General features: G+C 37.5%; 3 protein-coding genes and 1 pseudogene across 3 annotated transcripts in view; 1 reads left to right on the top strand and 3 right to left on the bottom strand.

Annotated features, from left to right (window-relative positions):
• LOC149051776 (polycystin-1-like protein 2) overlaps positions 1-4,353 on the bottom strand; it is a 9,474-nt gene extending 5,121 nt beyond the window's left edge. Inside the window, exons 1-5 of the mRNA XM_089187188.1 lie at positions 4,220-4,353; positions 3,853-4,101; positions 2,606-3,337; positions 2,054-2,287; positions 250-1,506 (exon numbers count right to left, since the gene is read on the bottom strand). Coding sequence (XP_089043314.1) covers positions 250-1,506; positions 2,054-2,287; positions 2,606-3,337; positions 3,853-4,077 — 2,448 coding nt within the window. The 5' untranslated portion in view covers positions 4,078-4,101; positions 4,220-4,353. The remainder of the gene's footprint in view (positions 1-249; positions 1,507-2,053; positions 2,288-2,605; positions 3,338-3,852; positions 4,102-4,219) is intronic.
• An 849-nt stretch (positions 4,354-5,202) lies between these two features.
• Positions 5,203-8,335, bottom strand: LOC149051775 (polycystin family receptor for egg jelly-like). Its single transcript, XM_089187301.1, has 2 exons — positions 6,862-8,335; positions 5,203-6,444 (listed from the first exon to the last, which is right to left on the bottom strand). Exons 1-2 carry the CDS (start codon positions 7,134-7,136, stop codon positions 5,829-5,831), a joined length of 891 nt encoding a protein of 296 aa, XP_089043427.1. The 5' UTR covers positions 7,137-8,335; the 3' UTR covers positions 5,203-5,828.
• Positions 8,336-8,642: 307 nt separating this feature from the next.
• LOC149051774 (C-type lectin domain family 6 member A-like) lies at positions 8,643-14,552 on the bottom strand. The gene is made up of 5 exons (XM_089214728.1): positions 14,534-14,552; positions 14,291-14,294; positions 13,777-13,970; positions 8,999-9,400; positions 8,643-8,686 (listed from the first exon to the last, which is right to left on the bottom strand). Exons 1-5 carry the CDS (start codon positions 14,550-14,552, stop codon positions 8,643-8,645), a joined length of 663 nt encoding a protein of 220 aa, XP_089070854.1.
• Positions 14,553-15,076: 524 nt separating this feature from the next.
• On the top strand, positions 15,077-16,362 carry LOC149051773 (uncharacterized; annotated as a pseudogene).
• The last annotated feature ends 1,167 nt before the right edge of the window (positions 16,363-17,529 follow it).

The raw sequence follows: 17,529 nt of genomic DNA, 5'->3' as shown, positions 1-17,529 counted from the left end.
TCTCTTTTACACTATTTCTAAAGGGATTTTCCTGCTTAAAATATCCGTTACAAGAGCAAAAAAATGCCTTAGTCAATCCCTGAACGTCTGTAAAAAGGAAAAAAAATTCCAGCTCTTAAGGAGGCTGGCAAAGTAAAATTTTCTTACATATACTTGATTTTTAACCTCCAGCGAAAGAAAAGTCATAAGATAAATTAAACACGCGAATCTCAGCAATGGATTTATCATAATCAAATAATGTTTAGTCACCTTGCCGAAGTTTGGCAGTCCATCTCGGATTGATTTTGTCATCAAGTAACGATGGTCATTTCTGTTTCCATAGCACACTGCCATAAGCAAGAAAACGAAGACCAAGTATAAACACAACTCTATAAAAAAGCGTGTCAGGTTCTGTTTCTTAGCTTGTCGTCTCCTCATCTCTTCCACCTCTGATAATGGCAATGCCCAAAAATGTTTCTTATAGTACCCAGTTTTAACTTGCTGAGGGCTTTCGCAAGCATGTACTTTTAATTTTTTCGCCTTTATCTTAAAAATTGTCGCAAATGTTAAAGCCGTCAAGAACACCTTTATTGGTTCCTTGATTGTTACGTCCTGCACGAATGAGATAAGCATCGAAGACAGCCACTGCTCACTGACACTCTTTTCCCAAATTAGACTGTAGAAAATTGAAAACGCAGCCGAGACACTACAAGAAAAAAACAACAAACACCAAGCAATGGCAGTGATCAGGGTACCCTTAAGACAATTGTCATTGTTCGTCGCAGGCTTTTCAGCTCCTTTCTGAAACAGAAAAACTATGACAATGTTTATGGGTGTCACAACAAGCGCGCTTTCAATTCCAGTCACCACTTGTCTCCACGACATTTTCAGCAGTCCAATTTGGATAGGCTGTTCATATTTGCCCTCTAACTTATAGAACATCGCGTTAGCAAACATAGATGTCAAAAGCACTGAGAGGCAGCAAGAAAGCCGCTGTACTCTTGTAAAGCGGCTTTTTCTTAGCTTGGCTGCTACTGAAATCCAAATATGCCACTCTGCGAGGCCTCTTCGCCAACGTTTTGCAACTTCATCGCCAAAATCCATATGATTTGAGGTCTTGTTGATTATCCGCTCGATGCACCCATCTCCGCGCTCAAGAGCAAACCACTGATAAGCCATGAATTTCCTCGACTGCTTAGACTGTACGTCCCGAATCAGAATTTCCTCTAGGTACCACGAGGGACTATCTCCAAAATTGTCATGTCCAATCTGCACTCCTTGGATTGAACCAAGTGATTTGTTCACATATAGTACAAAAACATCTGAATTACCTCTAGAAAATAACGTATTAACTGCACCAGGCTCTTCTTGGCTAAGCTGAAGAGCGCCACTCTTTCCGTCAGAACCGTAAATCTCCGAAGCAACATGAGCAGTCGTGCCTGAGTTTTTCCAAGCTCCTGTAGTAATCTCTATAACATATTCATAGGTGCTGCTTGAAGATGATGGAAGTTGGATCGGTAATTCCCTCTAGAAAATCATGATAAGGAATGAATAATTAACACGGGTAGCTGATTTTTATTTTTAATTCGCTTTTTTGTCCAAGTCCCGACAAAAAAAAAAAAACAAAAAAAAACAACAAATTTGGTCAACCTTAAAAAACAGTTTAATTAAATTGACTGTCCCTTCACTTTTAAAGTTCAAGATTTTAAAATTATATTCAACGCGTTTTAAAGTTAAAAATCTCAACTCAACAAACAATGAAAACGAATAATGCTGTCAACATTCAACCTTTTTTTTTTCCCTTAACCCTATAACTCCCACAGGTGATAAACATGTATATTCTCCCAAAAATGTTCGTACATTATTCAGGTAACAGGTCATGAGAATATTTAAACCTGTAAGGTAGAAGTTGTTATCTTGATCTATCAGCAAATTGACGTAACTTATTTACAAACAAAATGTATAGCAGTCGGAGGGGAGAATTAACAATCAGATCATGGGAGTGAAAGGGTTATACTGGAGAGCATGCTCCGTTAAAGCAACGTTCATGAGCAAAATCTGGTTCGACACTTACATTTTTGGCATCTTCCTTGTCGAATTTCCTTACGATAACGAGTACAATCATATAACACGATATAACCACCGCAATAGCCACAATTACTGCAACATTTCCGGTTTCTGATAACTGCTGGAACTCGACTAAAACCTTGTCGAAGTCAATAGGATTCGGTTCAACTAAAAGACTTGCACCAAATGATGTCAAGTGGCTACAGCTACAGTTTAAAAATCCATCGAATTCTGCTAAAACCTGAAATTAACAAATGTAAGGAATGTTAAAATTTTGGCTGTCACCATTAACTTAATCAAACTGTATATTTTCTGTCTTAAAGCGCTGCTATGTCCTGGTTGGTTATCATATTGATTCGACTTTTGTCTGAAAATGTTATCTGATCAAATTTTAGCCTGAATTCAAAGATAAGCTGAAGGAGTGAGGATTATTACAATACCACAGCACTTTTGCAAAAAATACTCAGGAAAGCTCAAATTATCTCAACTGTATTGAATACAATTCCAAATTATGCAAAAAAGGATTGTGCTTAAAATCGTTATGTAATTTTTCACTTACTCGACAACCAGATGATATCCACTTGTCAATTTTTTCTGACCAGTAAACACAACTACCTAAGGCCACCTTTAGAGTGTAGTTCTGGTCTCTTGTGGAATCATAAATTGGCATCACAAAGATATTTTCAATCTGGGGTGGGGTGGGTGGTGCATCTTTGACTTCGACACAGGAGCGCTTCCTTCGCCTTCCGCCAAAACATGATCTTTTCCCCCTTTTGTGAGATAAGTTCACTGTGGCACTGTAATGTTTTAAGCCGAGAAAGTATTTCCCAGGACGCTCAGCCAGAAACTGTATCGGTTTATGTGGATTCAAGGAGCAGACCGTTTGCCCTTCACTTTTGTCATGAGCACTTAGCGCCCAAACACACTTTTCGCCATGAGAGATAGTGGCATTAAGGTCGTAGTCTTGAGTTGTCGGCCGCTGACCAAAACGCATATAGACAAACATATGTACGGTTGGATCTTGAGGTTTGATTTCCAGCATCAGCCATGTGTTTTCAAATCTAACTTCTATCACATGAAAAAGTAAATTGTCATCCCTTGTGAAATAGTTTTTTATTTTTGCAAAGTTTTCATCAGGTTTCAAAGGCGTAACGATGACGATGTCTTCAGAGAGATTTGATACTTTAATCAGCTCTCTTTTGTTGTTTTTCAGCTTCAGGGTTACAACATCAGAGGCAACTCGCTCTTTTGTGCCGTCCCAAGTGTAAGGATTAAGAGAGATTGACAGCATCTAAAAGAAGAATGATTAACAATTTTGCCTGCTTGTTTGTTTTTGGAGACTGCTATAGTTATACGTGTAAACAACGAATGTGCTGTCAGTATAAATCATAAGTTACCATAAGTTGAGGGCAAAATGGAAATAACAATATATTTGGCGATATAAGAAAAATGAAATGACACTCGTATGGTCACTTATTATGGATTATTTTCATAGCCAGCTTTTTGAAACTCGAATGAAAAACGACGAAAATGGCTTATAAGAGATCTGATCATGTTATTTACTCAATTTTAAAGTTTAGTGAAGGCTATCTTAAGAAAATCAAGATTGATTCGGTTTCTTTTGCTGTCCCAAGTACCAGAGTTGAACATGTCAAAATCAAAACAAGAAATAAGATTGCTGCAGGTAAGAAGCAACCTTTATGGTACCTAATGTGCTACTTTAACTTGACTGGGGTCTGTATCTGTCCCCCCCCCCCAAAAAAAAAAAATTTAATTGAAATGTGCCTGTGGGGCAGGAATACCTACCTGAACATCTACAAAACTTGTTTTGTTTACTCCAGAGAGCAACAACTGGCTCTTAGACGGTAAGATAAACCGGCCTTTTCCTGCTTTAATTTCCAGTCCTGAAAGTCTCTGGAGGCTAAATCTTCCGAGCGTCATGGATAGTTGTCCTGCTGTGATTGGTATCATTCTTTCATCAGGTACTGTCAAGGCTAACAATGAGTCTGCAACTTTCTCTAGGGCTTTCATTGAAATCTTCACCAATAGTTTACCCTGTGCAAATTGCAAAAATAAACATAGAATATTTATTTCAAAAAAATTATGAATTTTCGCAAGGAGGAGTCTGTTTGGTGTGAACTTTTCGACACACCCTAAATGTACATTACAGTACCTGTTGTTGAAAACTTGACTTAGAGTCTTCGGATGCAGTCACTGCTGCTGCCTTCAACACGCTGTTAAGACATGAGGCCAAGTTTTCTGCTGATTGCGTTGTCAATGGTGTGTCTGCTACAAGTTGTTTCTGGGCGATAGACCATAGGAGTGACGTCATCGAACAAATAGCAAATAAGGAGATATTCTGTGGAGTGCAAATGGATATAAATGAAGATAAAAATGCTTACTTTCCGACTTCTTTCCATTGGCTTTGTAGAAATAGTTTGTGGCGAATTAGCTAAATTAAGTTCAAACTTATAGATTGCTTCATTTGATAACGCAACAGTTGGTTATTTTTCATGCCTGTTTGTTTTCATTTCCTTTGTTATTGTTGTTGTTTCTTGAGCCTTTCTGGCTAAGTAGTGTCATGGTATGAAAACTTGACGTAACAAGCAAGGCTATTCCAGTCCCAATCAATATGACATAATTAACTTACCAGAGACTGATGGGGCACTTTTTCCAAAACCTGAAGAGCAGAACCGATAGCTGAAGATTTGTGAAGCAGGTCGGAGACAGTTTTTGCTCCCAAGGGCGAAACTTTTTCAAGGATGTAGTTCATAACCTTGATCAACGATAAACATATCAGCTTAGTGTTCATTAAGCATTAAAGAATTAGGCAGATAGACTGTATCTCGCAGGCTCGTTTCAAAGATAATAGATCTAAATAGGAGACTTAAAGTATAAGGTTTCCCAATGTCAGTTAAATGCCATCAAAATGACATATTTATAAGCGCATGATTGATGTAAATGAATCAAAACACCGAAAATGTTTAAGCTGAAATAAAGGAAAGTCTGGTGAGTTCAGCCCATGAATAAATTTGCTAGCCTCATTTTCAAGGCGCTGTAAATATTCATTTGAAGTTTAATTTAAGGTTCCTGAGCGTTCTTCACTTATAGCAACGTAAGACAAAATTGTATGCTAACACACTCAACCCGCGAGAATAATGGAATTTAAACATGTAATGTGGAAGCCACGACTCTCGAGCAGCAAAAATATCAGATATTTAACAGACAAGCTTCAATCTTTCTCAAAAATATGTTCATATATTTAAAGTATTATATTCGTCTGTTCCTCGACAGTTGAGTTTACCATCATCATTATGATTATTATGATTATGATTATCATCATCATTTAAATACAAATGCTTTATTGCTTTTTATTTTTTTTTTTTTTTTATTTTTTTTTTGCATGTTTGGCTCCTAATAAACTCTTTGCTTTTCGGATACGATCATAATGAGCTAGTTTTATTTCACTTTTTAAATAACAAGTTGGATTTTAGAAGTACCTTGTATCTCTCCTGCAAATTCATTGAGGTTTCTTGTGAAACTGATAGCATGACCGAGTTTGCTATTAGCGCCGCTTCTGTCAGGTTTCCGATTTCGATAGATTTCCGAAATAAACTGTCCTTTGCTAGTAGAAGGTTTGTGATAAAATCGGTGCTTACATTCTGATATGGCTTGATCTGCAAAAGTCAAAAGCGGGCGCCCATAACTAATCTATTATTAATAGGGACCAAAAGAAATTGAAATATCCTCACATCCTTTCATGCTAGATATTAAATTAATGGTTATCGACTTACCTGAACTGTCGAAGAGACTGGGGAAGCAGAAATTCCAAAGTTGTCAGTCACTGTAGCGATAACTTTGACAACAAAATTATTTGCATTGTTCCCTGGCGGTATCCAAGAGGTATTGATATTGTTGTTAACGCCACGATATAAAACATTGTACAGATCGTTCTTTAGCTTGTATTGAAACTGGTAGGACAGAGGGTTGTTTTCACTTTTCCAGTGGCTACAGCTCAGACTGAAATCAGTCTTCAGTGAGATGCCGCTTGGCGGAGTAATCGAGCAGTTCCCCCCTGTAGGGGGTATTGCTGTAGAAAATTCGTAAGCATTCATTCCCCTTAAACCGTCCGTAATTGTTACGAATAGTGCCAAGCGGTACTTATTTCCACCAGCAAGGGAACCCCCTTTGATAACAATGTCACTTGAATTCAGCGGTGTACTTGTGATAAGTCTTAGATTATGTTTCCTTTGCCAGGTAAAGGAGGTGTTTCGCTTGAACTGCTGGTAGAGCACCCACTCATAGGAAGATATTTTAGAGCACTGTAATCCGCGACATTGTGATTCGATACTAAGTTTTACCAAGTGACTCACTTTAGCTTGACAGTTAAAGAAACACCTAAAATGAAGCGAAAAATATTAGACGAACGCTCAGTGGAGAAGAGGTTTTGAACTTTCTTTGCCTGATAAGATTATGTAATTAAGAAGAACAACTACAGCAGTGGCTGCAATTTAACATTGATATGAACATCTGCTAATGAAGTAGCTACAACAACAATAATAAACAAAACGACAATATCAACAACAACATCATTATCAGCAACAACAAATTATATGAAATGACGGCAACAGAAACCACGAAAAATAACGAAACCAGAGACAAAACAGCTAGAATTGGAAGACAGAAGCATCAGTAGCGAAAAAAAAGAGAAATAGTCAAGAACAAATAAAGATATTAACAACGGCAAAGAAAACATCAGTAAAAACAAACCAAACAAACAAAATAATAACAGAAAAAACGAAGTAGATCTCTAACCTTTGATATATTTCTGGGGGGTCCCCTTCTATCAGATGGATAACTTGATAAACAGTGGAAATGCGAATATCCTTGGTCACCACAAGTTTAACTATGTAGGTCTGATTAACAGACATAGCTTTGGTGTTTAAGGAAATTTGTTCGCCAGATGCTTTTCCGTAATACTGAATGGCTGACTCGTGTACTGCCGTAATGAAATATTTGTCCGCCTTCGCCTCCGCTTGTTTGCTGAAGGGAATTCCTGTGACTTTGCCATAATGCCAGGTGAATTTCATTCTTGGTTGGTTGGCATGTGCAACTTCCGGGTCATATGACAGTGAGGCATTTAATGTGATGTTTCTGTGGAGTCCTCTTGTTACTTCTGCGCCACCGGAAATGACCGCCACAAGGTCAATTTTTCTTTTGCGAGCTGATTTTTCGTCTAAATAACGAGAATAAAAATAAAAATAAAATTAAAAAAAAATAAAAAAAAAGAAGAAGAAGAAAAAAGAGAAACCTGGCTTAGTTACAGAAAAGGTGATATCTCTGTTGTTATCAATTTACCCCTTTTTCCAATTGTTTTGTGACATGGTCTAAACCCTCAATACATAAAAATAAGTAGGGTTTAGCAGCCATTTTGAGCTGTTTTATCACTACATCCCATTCGAAAAACTCAGCAATTGCCATGACAGTAAGGTGCTGCACCTGGGTATATAGGATATAGTATATAGTATCTTAACTTGCCAGTCTTACGAAATACGTTCTTACTAGTTTTGTTATTAATACTTACTATTAGATATTGTTATTGGAGCTGTAGTTGAAATTTGTGTCAACGATGGTGATGACGATAGCGATGGCGATGACATTAGAGATGGCGATGGCGGTGCTAATGCCGATGCCAATGCCGATGCTTAATATGGATGAAGATGGAAATCTTCGATAAGTGTGAAATGCTAATTGAGTTCTTTGACTATTTTACGGCTTCCCTCTTAGCACGTGTTTGTAAATTTTTTAAAAAATATTGGGTAGCAAATTACAGGAAACGCAAACGGCGAAAAGGTTCGAAAATTCAAGCTTGTCATCATAGCACAATTTACAAACTTGGATGAAACGGATATTTTATGCTAAGTGGACGCTATTGTACCTTCGTTACAAAGTGCGTAACCCGAAGTGTGCTATACCAACAGGCACTATTGAAATACACTACAAATACCTTGAACATCCTCATTGTTAAAACTAATGTCAGAGGAAAAGACCAACAAGCAAAGGCTTTTGTTGATTGATGCAGTAGTTGGATAGGTGGTTTACCACATAGCTATCGGTATGATCGCGATACTCGCCGGTGTTAATTTCTGTGTACATTTGTTTGCACCTTGCACTATTCAGTCCGCGATAACATTAGGCACTTGCAAAGTTTCGATTACAATGAGCATGAGGGATATAAAGGATGAATAAAAGTCGCTTTAAGCTCTCTTGGACTTAATCCTATAGCTTGTTAACTCAATGGGAAAATGCTAGATAGGCAATAACCAATCAAGTTACCCTCTTTGAAATACTATGATCATTTTCTCTGTTCAACGTATCTTAACTCATTCGAGAGCGCAATATATCCTTGGTTAGGGTCTAATGGAGATACGACAGAGTTTTGTTTTGCTTTTCATGGCATAATAACGTGGAATTATATTTTTGAGGCAGCCAACTGTAGACGAATAATGTTGATTTTCTCTTTGTCAGAGGAACGGTAGTGAGGGTAATCTCTTTCTCGACAGTTATTTGGTCTCGTCACGCAACGCGCACTCTCTCTAACTGGGAATAAAGGGCGTTGTGTAAGGAGAACAGCCAACAGCTGCGGAAAAGTCAAAGGTAAGTATGGCACCAATGCATTTTATTTGCACTCAGATGTTTTTATACAGAAGAGACAGTATTTTATGAAAACGTTCATTGAGATATGTCTGAAATATATTTTCATTTATGCAAATGTAAGTGTAAACTTGATCCTGACTGTAAAGGGGTTTATATAAATTCTGCAGTGAGTATCACCAACGTTAGAAAATAATGTACGTCTTTAGTACACTCAAACGATTCTGGTGCCGCTTAGTTTACTCAAAATAATACTAGAACAACAACAACAACAACAACAACAAAAAGGACGACTTACCCTTGGAAATTTCACAGATATAAGCGTCATAGTTTTTCCAAATTGTTCTTCCACTACCAAACACGCCCCGTTCGCCATTCCTGGACCGCTTGTAGATGAAAGCCGCGTCGTGTTCACCACTCGGCTCCCCTTCTCCCCATTTGCAAATAGTCAGCGGTCTTCCATGCACCCAGGTCCAATTCCCACCTTTTTTTTCTTTTGTTAAGCCAATACTCCATTTATTTTCAAAGGATTTAGTATTTCGCCTTTGAATTGCATCATTCATGAAGTTCCATTCCTCTTCGGTTTCCATGGAAACTAAGTCCCCTCCTTGGCTTTGGCAGGTTTCTCTGTTCCGGGGCCAGGACCATCCATCCACCGAAATTATATACCAAGAGTTTTTAAAGGTTCTATCAGGGCATTCTACAGAATGATAAAAAAGAAAACAAAAATACTAATTATCATAATGATGATAAACAAAGTGATACTTAAATTAATGATTGTAACATAAAAAGACAAATCACAATCACAATAAAGAAGAAAAATAAATAAGTTAGAAAACGTGACTTATTTTTTTTATTTGATCCCTTTTTTAACATCTGCAGTTTATGTTTGATCATTGTCAATTAATACAATACATCTTTCTTCACTACAGCATCCGCTATCTCTGACCTGCTTTTCAGAATTAGTTCACATCAACTAAGATTATCTGTGAGCTCATGTAAATTTGGTGGCTGAGTTTTGAAAGTTAATTAGCTCCTTCCTCACTCCGCCCCCAATTCTTCCTTCCCCAGCTGAACAGACATAAAAACGTAAAATTAAACGTTAATCTAGGTTCTCATGGATTTGCAACTGGAGATTAGCCCTATACAGTTGATATGGGAAAGGCTATCGGGAAAAAAGAGCAAAAATTTAAGGTGCACGCCACAATCTTAAAGGATTATATGGGTAACGGTAATCATTATGGACATAAAAAGTGAAGATAAATTAAACAGAGTCAGCTCGTCCTTTTTTTTCGTATTTCATGCTGTGTATAATTTAAGATCAGTATTGTTAATAAAATAGGTTCATCAAAACCGAGATGCTTCGCCCCTAAAGCGATAGTTTCCTAGAGTCTCCTGATATCCTCAATCTATTTTCATTCAATGCATCTGATATTAGTTATCGTGATGAAATTGCAGGGAAAAAGTGCTTGGGGTGCTCTTCATTTACCGCTTTATTAGTAGCCAACAGCCATTTTGTGTTTTCGGCGCTGCTTTTAATCTTTCTGTTTTTCATTTGAACATTGTTGTCTAATTCAAGATTTCTTACTCACTGCACAATACGCACAATCATTGTTCCTTTCATTGCGCTGGTATAGCCCGAAGAGAACCTAAGCATTGTCATACGCAAAGCCCGCTGTCATCGTTTGAGGGTTGACCTTGGTTTGACTTCTAGTTGCTTTATACTAAAGCTAAACTCTGGTTTGATGGGCAACTTGGCTCAAGCACAGGTTTTAATTTATCTTGTCACAAGTCAGGAAATGGTCAGGAAAAATGGTCCTTCAAGATCAGGGAAAAGTCAGAAAATTTATGTTTTTTCAGAGAAGTTAGGAAAAATATTCTTCAACAATTCAAGTATTTAAGTAGGTTTTTATAGACATCAAATGTAAATAAATTGGTTCTCATAAAAAAAGGAATGTATACAATCTGGTTTTAGTGGCATACACTGTGGCATGTCCACTAAATGGCTCTTCCTTCATCTATCAAATGTCAGATTGAATTGTAATTTAGAAAAGCAGACAGCAAATGTGCCGGATTGTTTAAGGATTGTTTCATGAAAATTAAGAGACGCAGATGTTTGTCACTGAAGTCATACTAATAAATAGTTGGTTGGAAATAATGGCTATGAGCCAATATGGGAAATTGTAAAATTTTCAGGGAATTTTTACATTTGTCGGGGAATTTCATAAACCTATGGCTGTAACAATCATGTTGTACACGTACTTCTGTATCAAAGTTAACTGAAAATATATTATTTAATACAATTTGTAATAATACAATATCATAAATATTTCATTCTATTGGAATGTCCAGATTTTTATTGTTGTTTTTTTTTTAATATTTCCTAAATGCCTTTTTACACATATCTCAGAGTAACCAGATACCTTTGTGCTGAAGCAAAACAAACGAGATTTGTCACTTGAACACTTCGTGGAAGTGTAAGAGCCAAGACCTAAAGTTCAAACTACACCTTTGTATAATTGGAGAAGATGGAGCTCAGGGGGAGGGCATGAAGAATGCTACTTCATTCCAGAATCTCTAGAAAGTAGAGAAGTAAAATTCCACTTGTTTCTGATGAAAATGTCAAGACTGTGCTTCAAATTAAGATGAGTGTTTTTTTTAGGAAATGTCCTCTTTACTAAAATGCAATTTTTCTTTGTCTTCGATTAAGTGTGTGAATGGACTTAAACAGGATATGGACACTGAACAGGAAATTTCCACGATCACGAAGTTTATGTTCATTCACTGTACATTTCCTTCTGCATATCGGTCATCATTTCTGTGTTGTTATTTTTGCATGCTCTGACCATGGTTGATTGGGTGTTAACAATGTACTTCATTTCATTTCAGTCATGGGTTTAAGCTTTAGTTTCCGCGTACTTCAAAAGCAAGAAATAATCTGACCATGTTCAATGTGTCCTCACTTTCACTTTATCTGTTTATTAAATAAATAAAATGCGCGCCGATTGCATTGTTGAGTTATATAAGCATCCGGGAATTTTTAAGAACACCAGAGTGCGGAGAAGCTCGAGCCGAAGGAGAGTGCATCTTGCACTTCTCTGGTGTTCTTTAAAATTCCCAAGTGCTTATATAACTCAACAATGCTCAAGGAACAAGTTTTTTTTTTTTTTAATTTCTTTTATAAAATGTATCGTGAATTGAGCGCACTCGTACCGATGACGTAGGTGGCTTGCGCTATATCTCGACAATGCCCTCGTGTGACGTAAGGCACTTACTTAATGGGAATATAATAAACTAATTCTGACCGATCACGGCGCGCGCATTTCTCTTATAATAAATAATAACGTATGTTCCTGGATGGCCTTGATTGAAATAGTTTTATGCAATTATTCTCATGTTCTGAATAAGACGATTTTCAACGTTGCCAAAGGTGCTATCAAACTATTTTTTTGGTAGTGTTCTCCTCACATTAATCAACGGGAGTTTTTTTCTTCTTTTTCACATGTTTTGACCGAAATAAACTAAGTTTATTTTATTTTGCCCTTAACTGAAGTTCTTTCATCGAAAAAAAGTCTTGCTTATGGTCTCCTCCACAAAACATCTTGCACTTGGGCTAAGACATTTTGCAACTTTAGAATGTTTTCAGTCCCTGTTGCTGTTCATTGATGACAATAAGTTGTGGTATGACCAAGCAGGTTTGCAAACGCAGAAGACATATTGTATTTTTCGCTCAAATCAGTAATGGAAGAAGAAGGAGTAGATGCGGCCGTGGAGAGACGTTAAGTGCGCAGCAGTATGGATTTTCCAACTTCTTTACATGTTTCTAGAACTATTCAAAGCAACCCTCCCATCTACACGGTTTCGCGTTAGAAATACGCTACGATTGCATCCTCATTTTCGCCTATTCACTAGCGAAGTAACAGTATCAGTGAAAACATTTTTTCTTTCGCACAGATATATGGCTGGGGACGTCGCTCTCCGCCAAGAAAGCGAAATAATACGAATGGAAATTATTGAGACTGCGAAAAGAGAAGATGAAGAAGCCTTTCCATTTGTTCAATAACAAGTTCCAATCGTAAACAATTATAATAGTAAACTCAGTCTAGTTCGGCCTTCGGACGTCATGTTAAAGATGTTATTGTTGCCTCAGTAACATGTCACGTGAGCGTAACCCTGACCAGCGATTGGTAAATGTTTGGTTTTGCTCTAGGTTATCAAATTTGACAACTATCCCGAACTGCTGATCGGTTTTTAAAGTGGTCCGTTTTTTCCTGTCTCTACCCAAGAAGGCAGTTACGCTTGCGCGAGTCGCCAACTACATCCCTAACTTCGTTGCCAGTTTTCATAAATTTATTTCGTTTTGCCAGCTGGACAGTATTTTAAAGTAAATCATTTTAAAGCAAATCAAGTCGATGAATAACTTATTAATCCTCTCTTTCTCTCTTTCAATTCACTTTGGTTGCCAGCAAAAAAGAAGTTGTTTCGAAATACATTTTTGAAGAAAATATATGATTAAATAAGTTGACACGTGGCCTAAAGACCGTTTGTAATTAAACTAGACCTACACTAGAAGTTACTCAGAAAGTTAAATCGTGAGGTATATGTTTACAATTGAATTAATTAATGGAACTTTCATTCATTTTATGCGTGAGTTCTTTCAAACAATTTGTTCATCGTAAAACGGATAGAAAAGTCTTCAGCAAACGGTTTGAACCCGGGAGTAACATGAAATAGTTTAACTTGATCGTCTGGGTCTGGCCTGAGAAGGACTGTTCTCACTGACGTTTCATCAATCCGAGCAGAAGTCATGATCAGAGTCAAGTGAATAGTTGTTGTCAGTCGAATCTTCCAAGTCCGGTTTGTATAAGCAAATGATAATTTTGTTTCTTTTTTTTTCATGGGCACTTTGTCTAATTACTAATACGTGTTTAAAAGTTCATTAATCTCTCACAAGTTCGGTGAACTGAGCATATTCTGTGAATAATATAATTACTTTTAAGAAGCATGAGTGATTTTCATGACATAAGTGCAAGACTTAAGTACGTAAGATACTTTATGGTTGGAATGTGATCTTACCTCCAGGTATCTCGCAAATGAAGGCATTGTTATCATCCGAAGAGATGCCATCAAAGAGGCCTCCATTCTTGGATATTTCCGCCCGTGTGTCGTTACCATCTGGCTCAGAATCTCGCCATTTCGAAATATTTAGTTGTTCTCCATTCTTCCAAATCCAAACCCCGCCTCTTTTCCATAAACCAATGTGCCACGCACTAGCATTCCAAGCACCACGCTTTTGAATCTCATGATTGATAAACTGCCACTCTTCTTCAGTTTCGATGGAAACTAAGTAACCTCCCTGGTCGGAGCAGACAAACTTGTTGAAAGACCATTTTCTTCCGCTTTTCGAAAATATGTAAGAGGAGCTTTTGAAACAGGCTGCTTGGCACTCTATGAGAAAAAAAATTAATAAATGAAGGAAAAAAAAATTATGCTGATGATAACAATAGTGATGATGGTAATGATGAAGATAAGAGAGTATTTTTTAAAATATCAATTTTTATAACAAACAATGGGCGTCAAAACCCTCTACCTCACTGAAACAAAAAAAAAATTGGGCTAGGTTTTAAAAGTGAAAATCGGGGAGATCAAGGTAATAGCACTATTATTCTTTGCCTTTTTTTGTTTTGAATCACAATCCGATGTAATTGAAGCAGGAAGTCAAAGACTCATTTGTATGATAAATTAGTCACATCTTTCTTTCTTTCTTTCTTTCTTTTTTTTTGTCAGTTCATTTTAAGGTACATAAATATTAAATGGAATTTCACTACCTCACCTGTTCCTGGTAACTCCATCATCAAATGAAGAATGACTGTAGAAGAGAAAATGAACAAATATATTGATTGTTATCTCAAGAATAACATTTCAAACAATGAAAAAGTTTATCTGATTTCAAATTAGCGTGGTACTAATGCATTCTATTTACTACATGCACTTTAAAATCTACCCATGACTTTTCTTGCTTTCCCCAGGGAGCTGACGGATGAATTAACAAAAAATGCAGCATCCCTGCAATTCACTAATCAGCTGCAGGAAACTTGCTACATGTGGGAAACATTTCTGAGGATACGGTAGGCCTTAGCAAATGCCGTTGGAAAAAAAAAGCGCTATCAAGGAAAAAAAAATGTCTCGTTTTAGCTCGATGTAATGGTAAACAGACTGAGACGCAAAAATTCGGAAAGGACGATATTTCTTCAAGCGAATTGATCTGGTATCAAATCTGACGGGTCAAATTAAACTTTTGCCCAATTTGAATCTTGAGCGGTTGGGCTCCGAAATTTTGCGAGGAGTTTTTCATATTCTTAGCTGTTACTGAACTATGGATCACCAGACGGCAGAACCTTCAGAACCTGTGGAACCCACCGAACCTGCGGAACCTCCGGAACTCGTAGTTTTTCATTTTGTTTGTTTGTTTTTTTAAATTTTTTTTCGCGTAAAAGAAGAGCTATGAGATACAACTTGGCGAGCAGTCAGCAGTCTCCAACCCTGCGTGTAAATAATTGAACGATAATTTACGAGCTCTAATAGTATGGGAAAGGCGCTTTCAAAATGACGCCTGATGCGAAAGCTCTCAATGAACTCTTGGCTGAAATTTAATGTACATGACCTTTGAATGAGGAACACGAGCTGTAAAATAAAACGTGATGCTCGTAGAATTTCGGGGTGATCGGAGTGTCCTGAGCGAATTCGCAGCGTTTTGCCTCCAGTGGATTCGTTTGGTGGGTTTTACTCGCAGACGTGACATTTATCAGAAAAAAATCTGCAACAAGATGATACCTAGACGTAGAATCGTTGTTTACAATCGTATCGATCGAGGGTGCAGTTCAAGCCGCATTGCGAAAACTAGAGAACGAAAGCGATCTTGCTAATCGCAGAAACTTAACACCTACACTAATTGCTGACCGCATGAATTTGGTCTTGAGATCAACATATTTCCAATACAACGGGTCGATTTATGAACAGCAAGACGGAGCAGCTATGACAAGCTCTGTTTCCGCTGTTATAGCTAGCATCTACATGAAAGAATATGAGGAACAGGCGAAAGCAAATGCGACTTGCAAACCTAAGATCTGGAAAAGATATGTAGATGACACGTTCACATTCTTAGAGTGGAACTATGTCAACAGCTTTTATAACATCTAAACAGTCAACAGCCCACAATTTGTTTTACCATGAAAGTCGAGAGAGATAACGCAATTCCCTTTTCTCCACAAACCAGCTACAAGGGACTCAGACAGTCTTCTCACCACCGCTTTCTACAGAAAGCCCACCCATACTGACCAGTACCTAGCCCATGATTCGCACCACCCTCAGTCAGTGAAGCGTGGTATTGTTAAATGTCTATACGACTCTGAGCCAAACACCTCAAGACGAAACCGTCGGTTATCTCTGAGGAAAAGAAACACTTGTCATCAGTACTTGTTTCGCATGATTGTTCTTCTTCATTTCTACGAAAACTCGCAAAAAAAAGGGCAATAGCCAACAATGAACCCGCGCAGGGATTTAAATCCACCGCCATTCTGCCTTACATAAAGGGCGTATCTGAGGTTCTTCGCCGCTGCCTACAACATAAAGGCATACGGACCATTTTCAAGACTGACATAACACTTAGGTCTCACTTAGTACGACCTAAAGACGCCCTGGAACCATCAAAACAAAACAGTGTCGTTTACAAGATCCCATGTGAATGCGGCGATGTGTATATCGGCAAAACAGGAAGATCAATGCGAGAAAGGATAATGGAACATGACAGAGACATACGGTTTGCTCGTACTCAGACCTCTGTGGGTGGATGGGCGCTGACTGCTTTGGGCAACGATTTCACATGCTTAAAGCGAAGCAAAAACTAGTGTCTCATAGCCAATGTATGGATTAGACATTTAATATAAATGTAAAAGTTCAAAGTTGTCGCTTCTCAGAATAAATAACTTTAAATAAATAAACCTTATTCGATGCGAAAATTTTGAACATCGCGTGGTATTATTCCAAGTTAAGAGAGTGCCGTTCAAAAACCCATCCAATTGTTCTTTATGACCATCAGGAAATATTCTGTTGTGCTGAGAGACTTGTTGCTTGAGAAACGAACAAAAAAAACCGTCAAGAGCAACATTTTTGGTTTGTTGGGTGCAATCTTTTTGTTGTTACGCTCTCCGTCCGTATATTTGCATTGTTTTACAGTGCAACACTGTGGGAAATTTTGCATGTTCCCTTGCCCACGTATATGGCTTAAATGGGATAGTAGTGGAGTGATAAAAGGTATATTTGCGACGAATTAAACGACGAAGAAATGTTAAACTGAATCATTCTGCTCTTTATCTAGATTTGTAATTTTGAAACTATATGTAGCGAGTCATTTGAGAAACAAAACTTTTGAAATCGATGACCGACGCCATATTTCGTCGTGTGATCGTTGGAAAGCATGAATACTCTGCTATGTTTTTTCTCTTTCTCTGAGTGGGCTGAAACTCATAAATTAACTGTCTACAGGGTTTTGGTGTCCGTTTTAGAGAATAAAATTCAACAAATGAAGCCGATAAAAAAGTCGGGGAAGCAGGGAGTTAATTAAAAGGGAAATAAAAAATGCAAACTCGTCACAAGCTGAACTGTCGTTGAGGACATTTATTATGAAAAATCCTTATCCAAACTTGCCTTCTGTTTACCAAAGTTATTGTTTTCTATGTAGTTTGTTTATAAAATAAGCACAAATGCAACTCCCATTTCTTTTCGTGCAAGATTCAAGTTGTTCAAGCGAAACGTCTGAATAAGTTGAAT

Source organism: Pocillopora damicornis, chromosome 1 (assembly GCF_964200805.1).
Source record: "Pocillopora damicornis chromosome 1, jaPocDami1.2, whole genome shotgun sequence".
In the NCBI taxonomy this organism is placed as follows: Eukaryota; Metazoa; Cnidaria; class Anthozoa; order Scleractinia; family Pocilloporidae; genus Pocillopora; species Pocillopora damicornis.
Note: the sequence above shows the minus strand (reverse complement) of the source record. Positions and strands in the feature narration are given on the sequence as shown.

Bases quoted from the DNA above. Each gene is read 5' to 3' on its own strand.
- LOC149051775 (XM_089187301.1), bottom strand. From the start codon at position 7,136: ATGAAATTCACCTGGCATTATGGCAAAGTCACAGGAATTCCCTTCAGC. The intron at 6,445-6,861 runs GTTAGAGATCTA...GCTTCATTTTAG, and splicing joins CCCCCAGAAATATATCAAAG to GTGTTTCTTTAACTGTCAAG.
- LOC149051774 (XM_089214728.1), bottom strand. The intron at 9,401-13,776 runs GTAAGATCACAT...ATCATTCTGTAG, and splicing joins CATTTGCGAGATACCTGGAG to AATGCCCTGATAGAACCTTT. The intron at 8,687-8,998 runs GTAAGTCGTCCT...ACTTTTCCGCAG, and splicing joins TATCTGTGAAATTTCCAAGG to CTGTTGGCTGTTCTCCTTAC.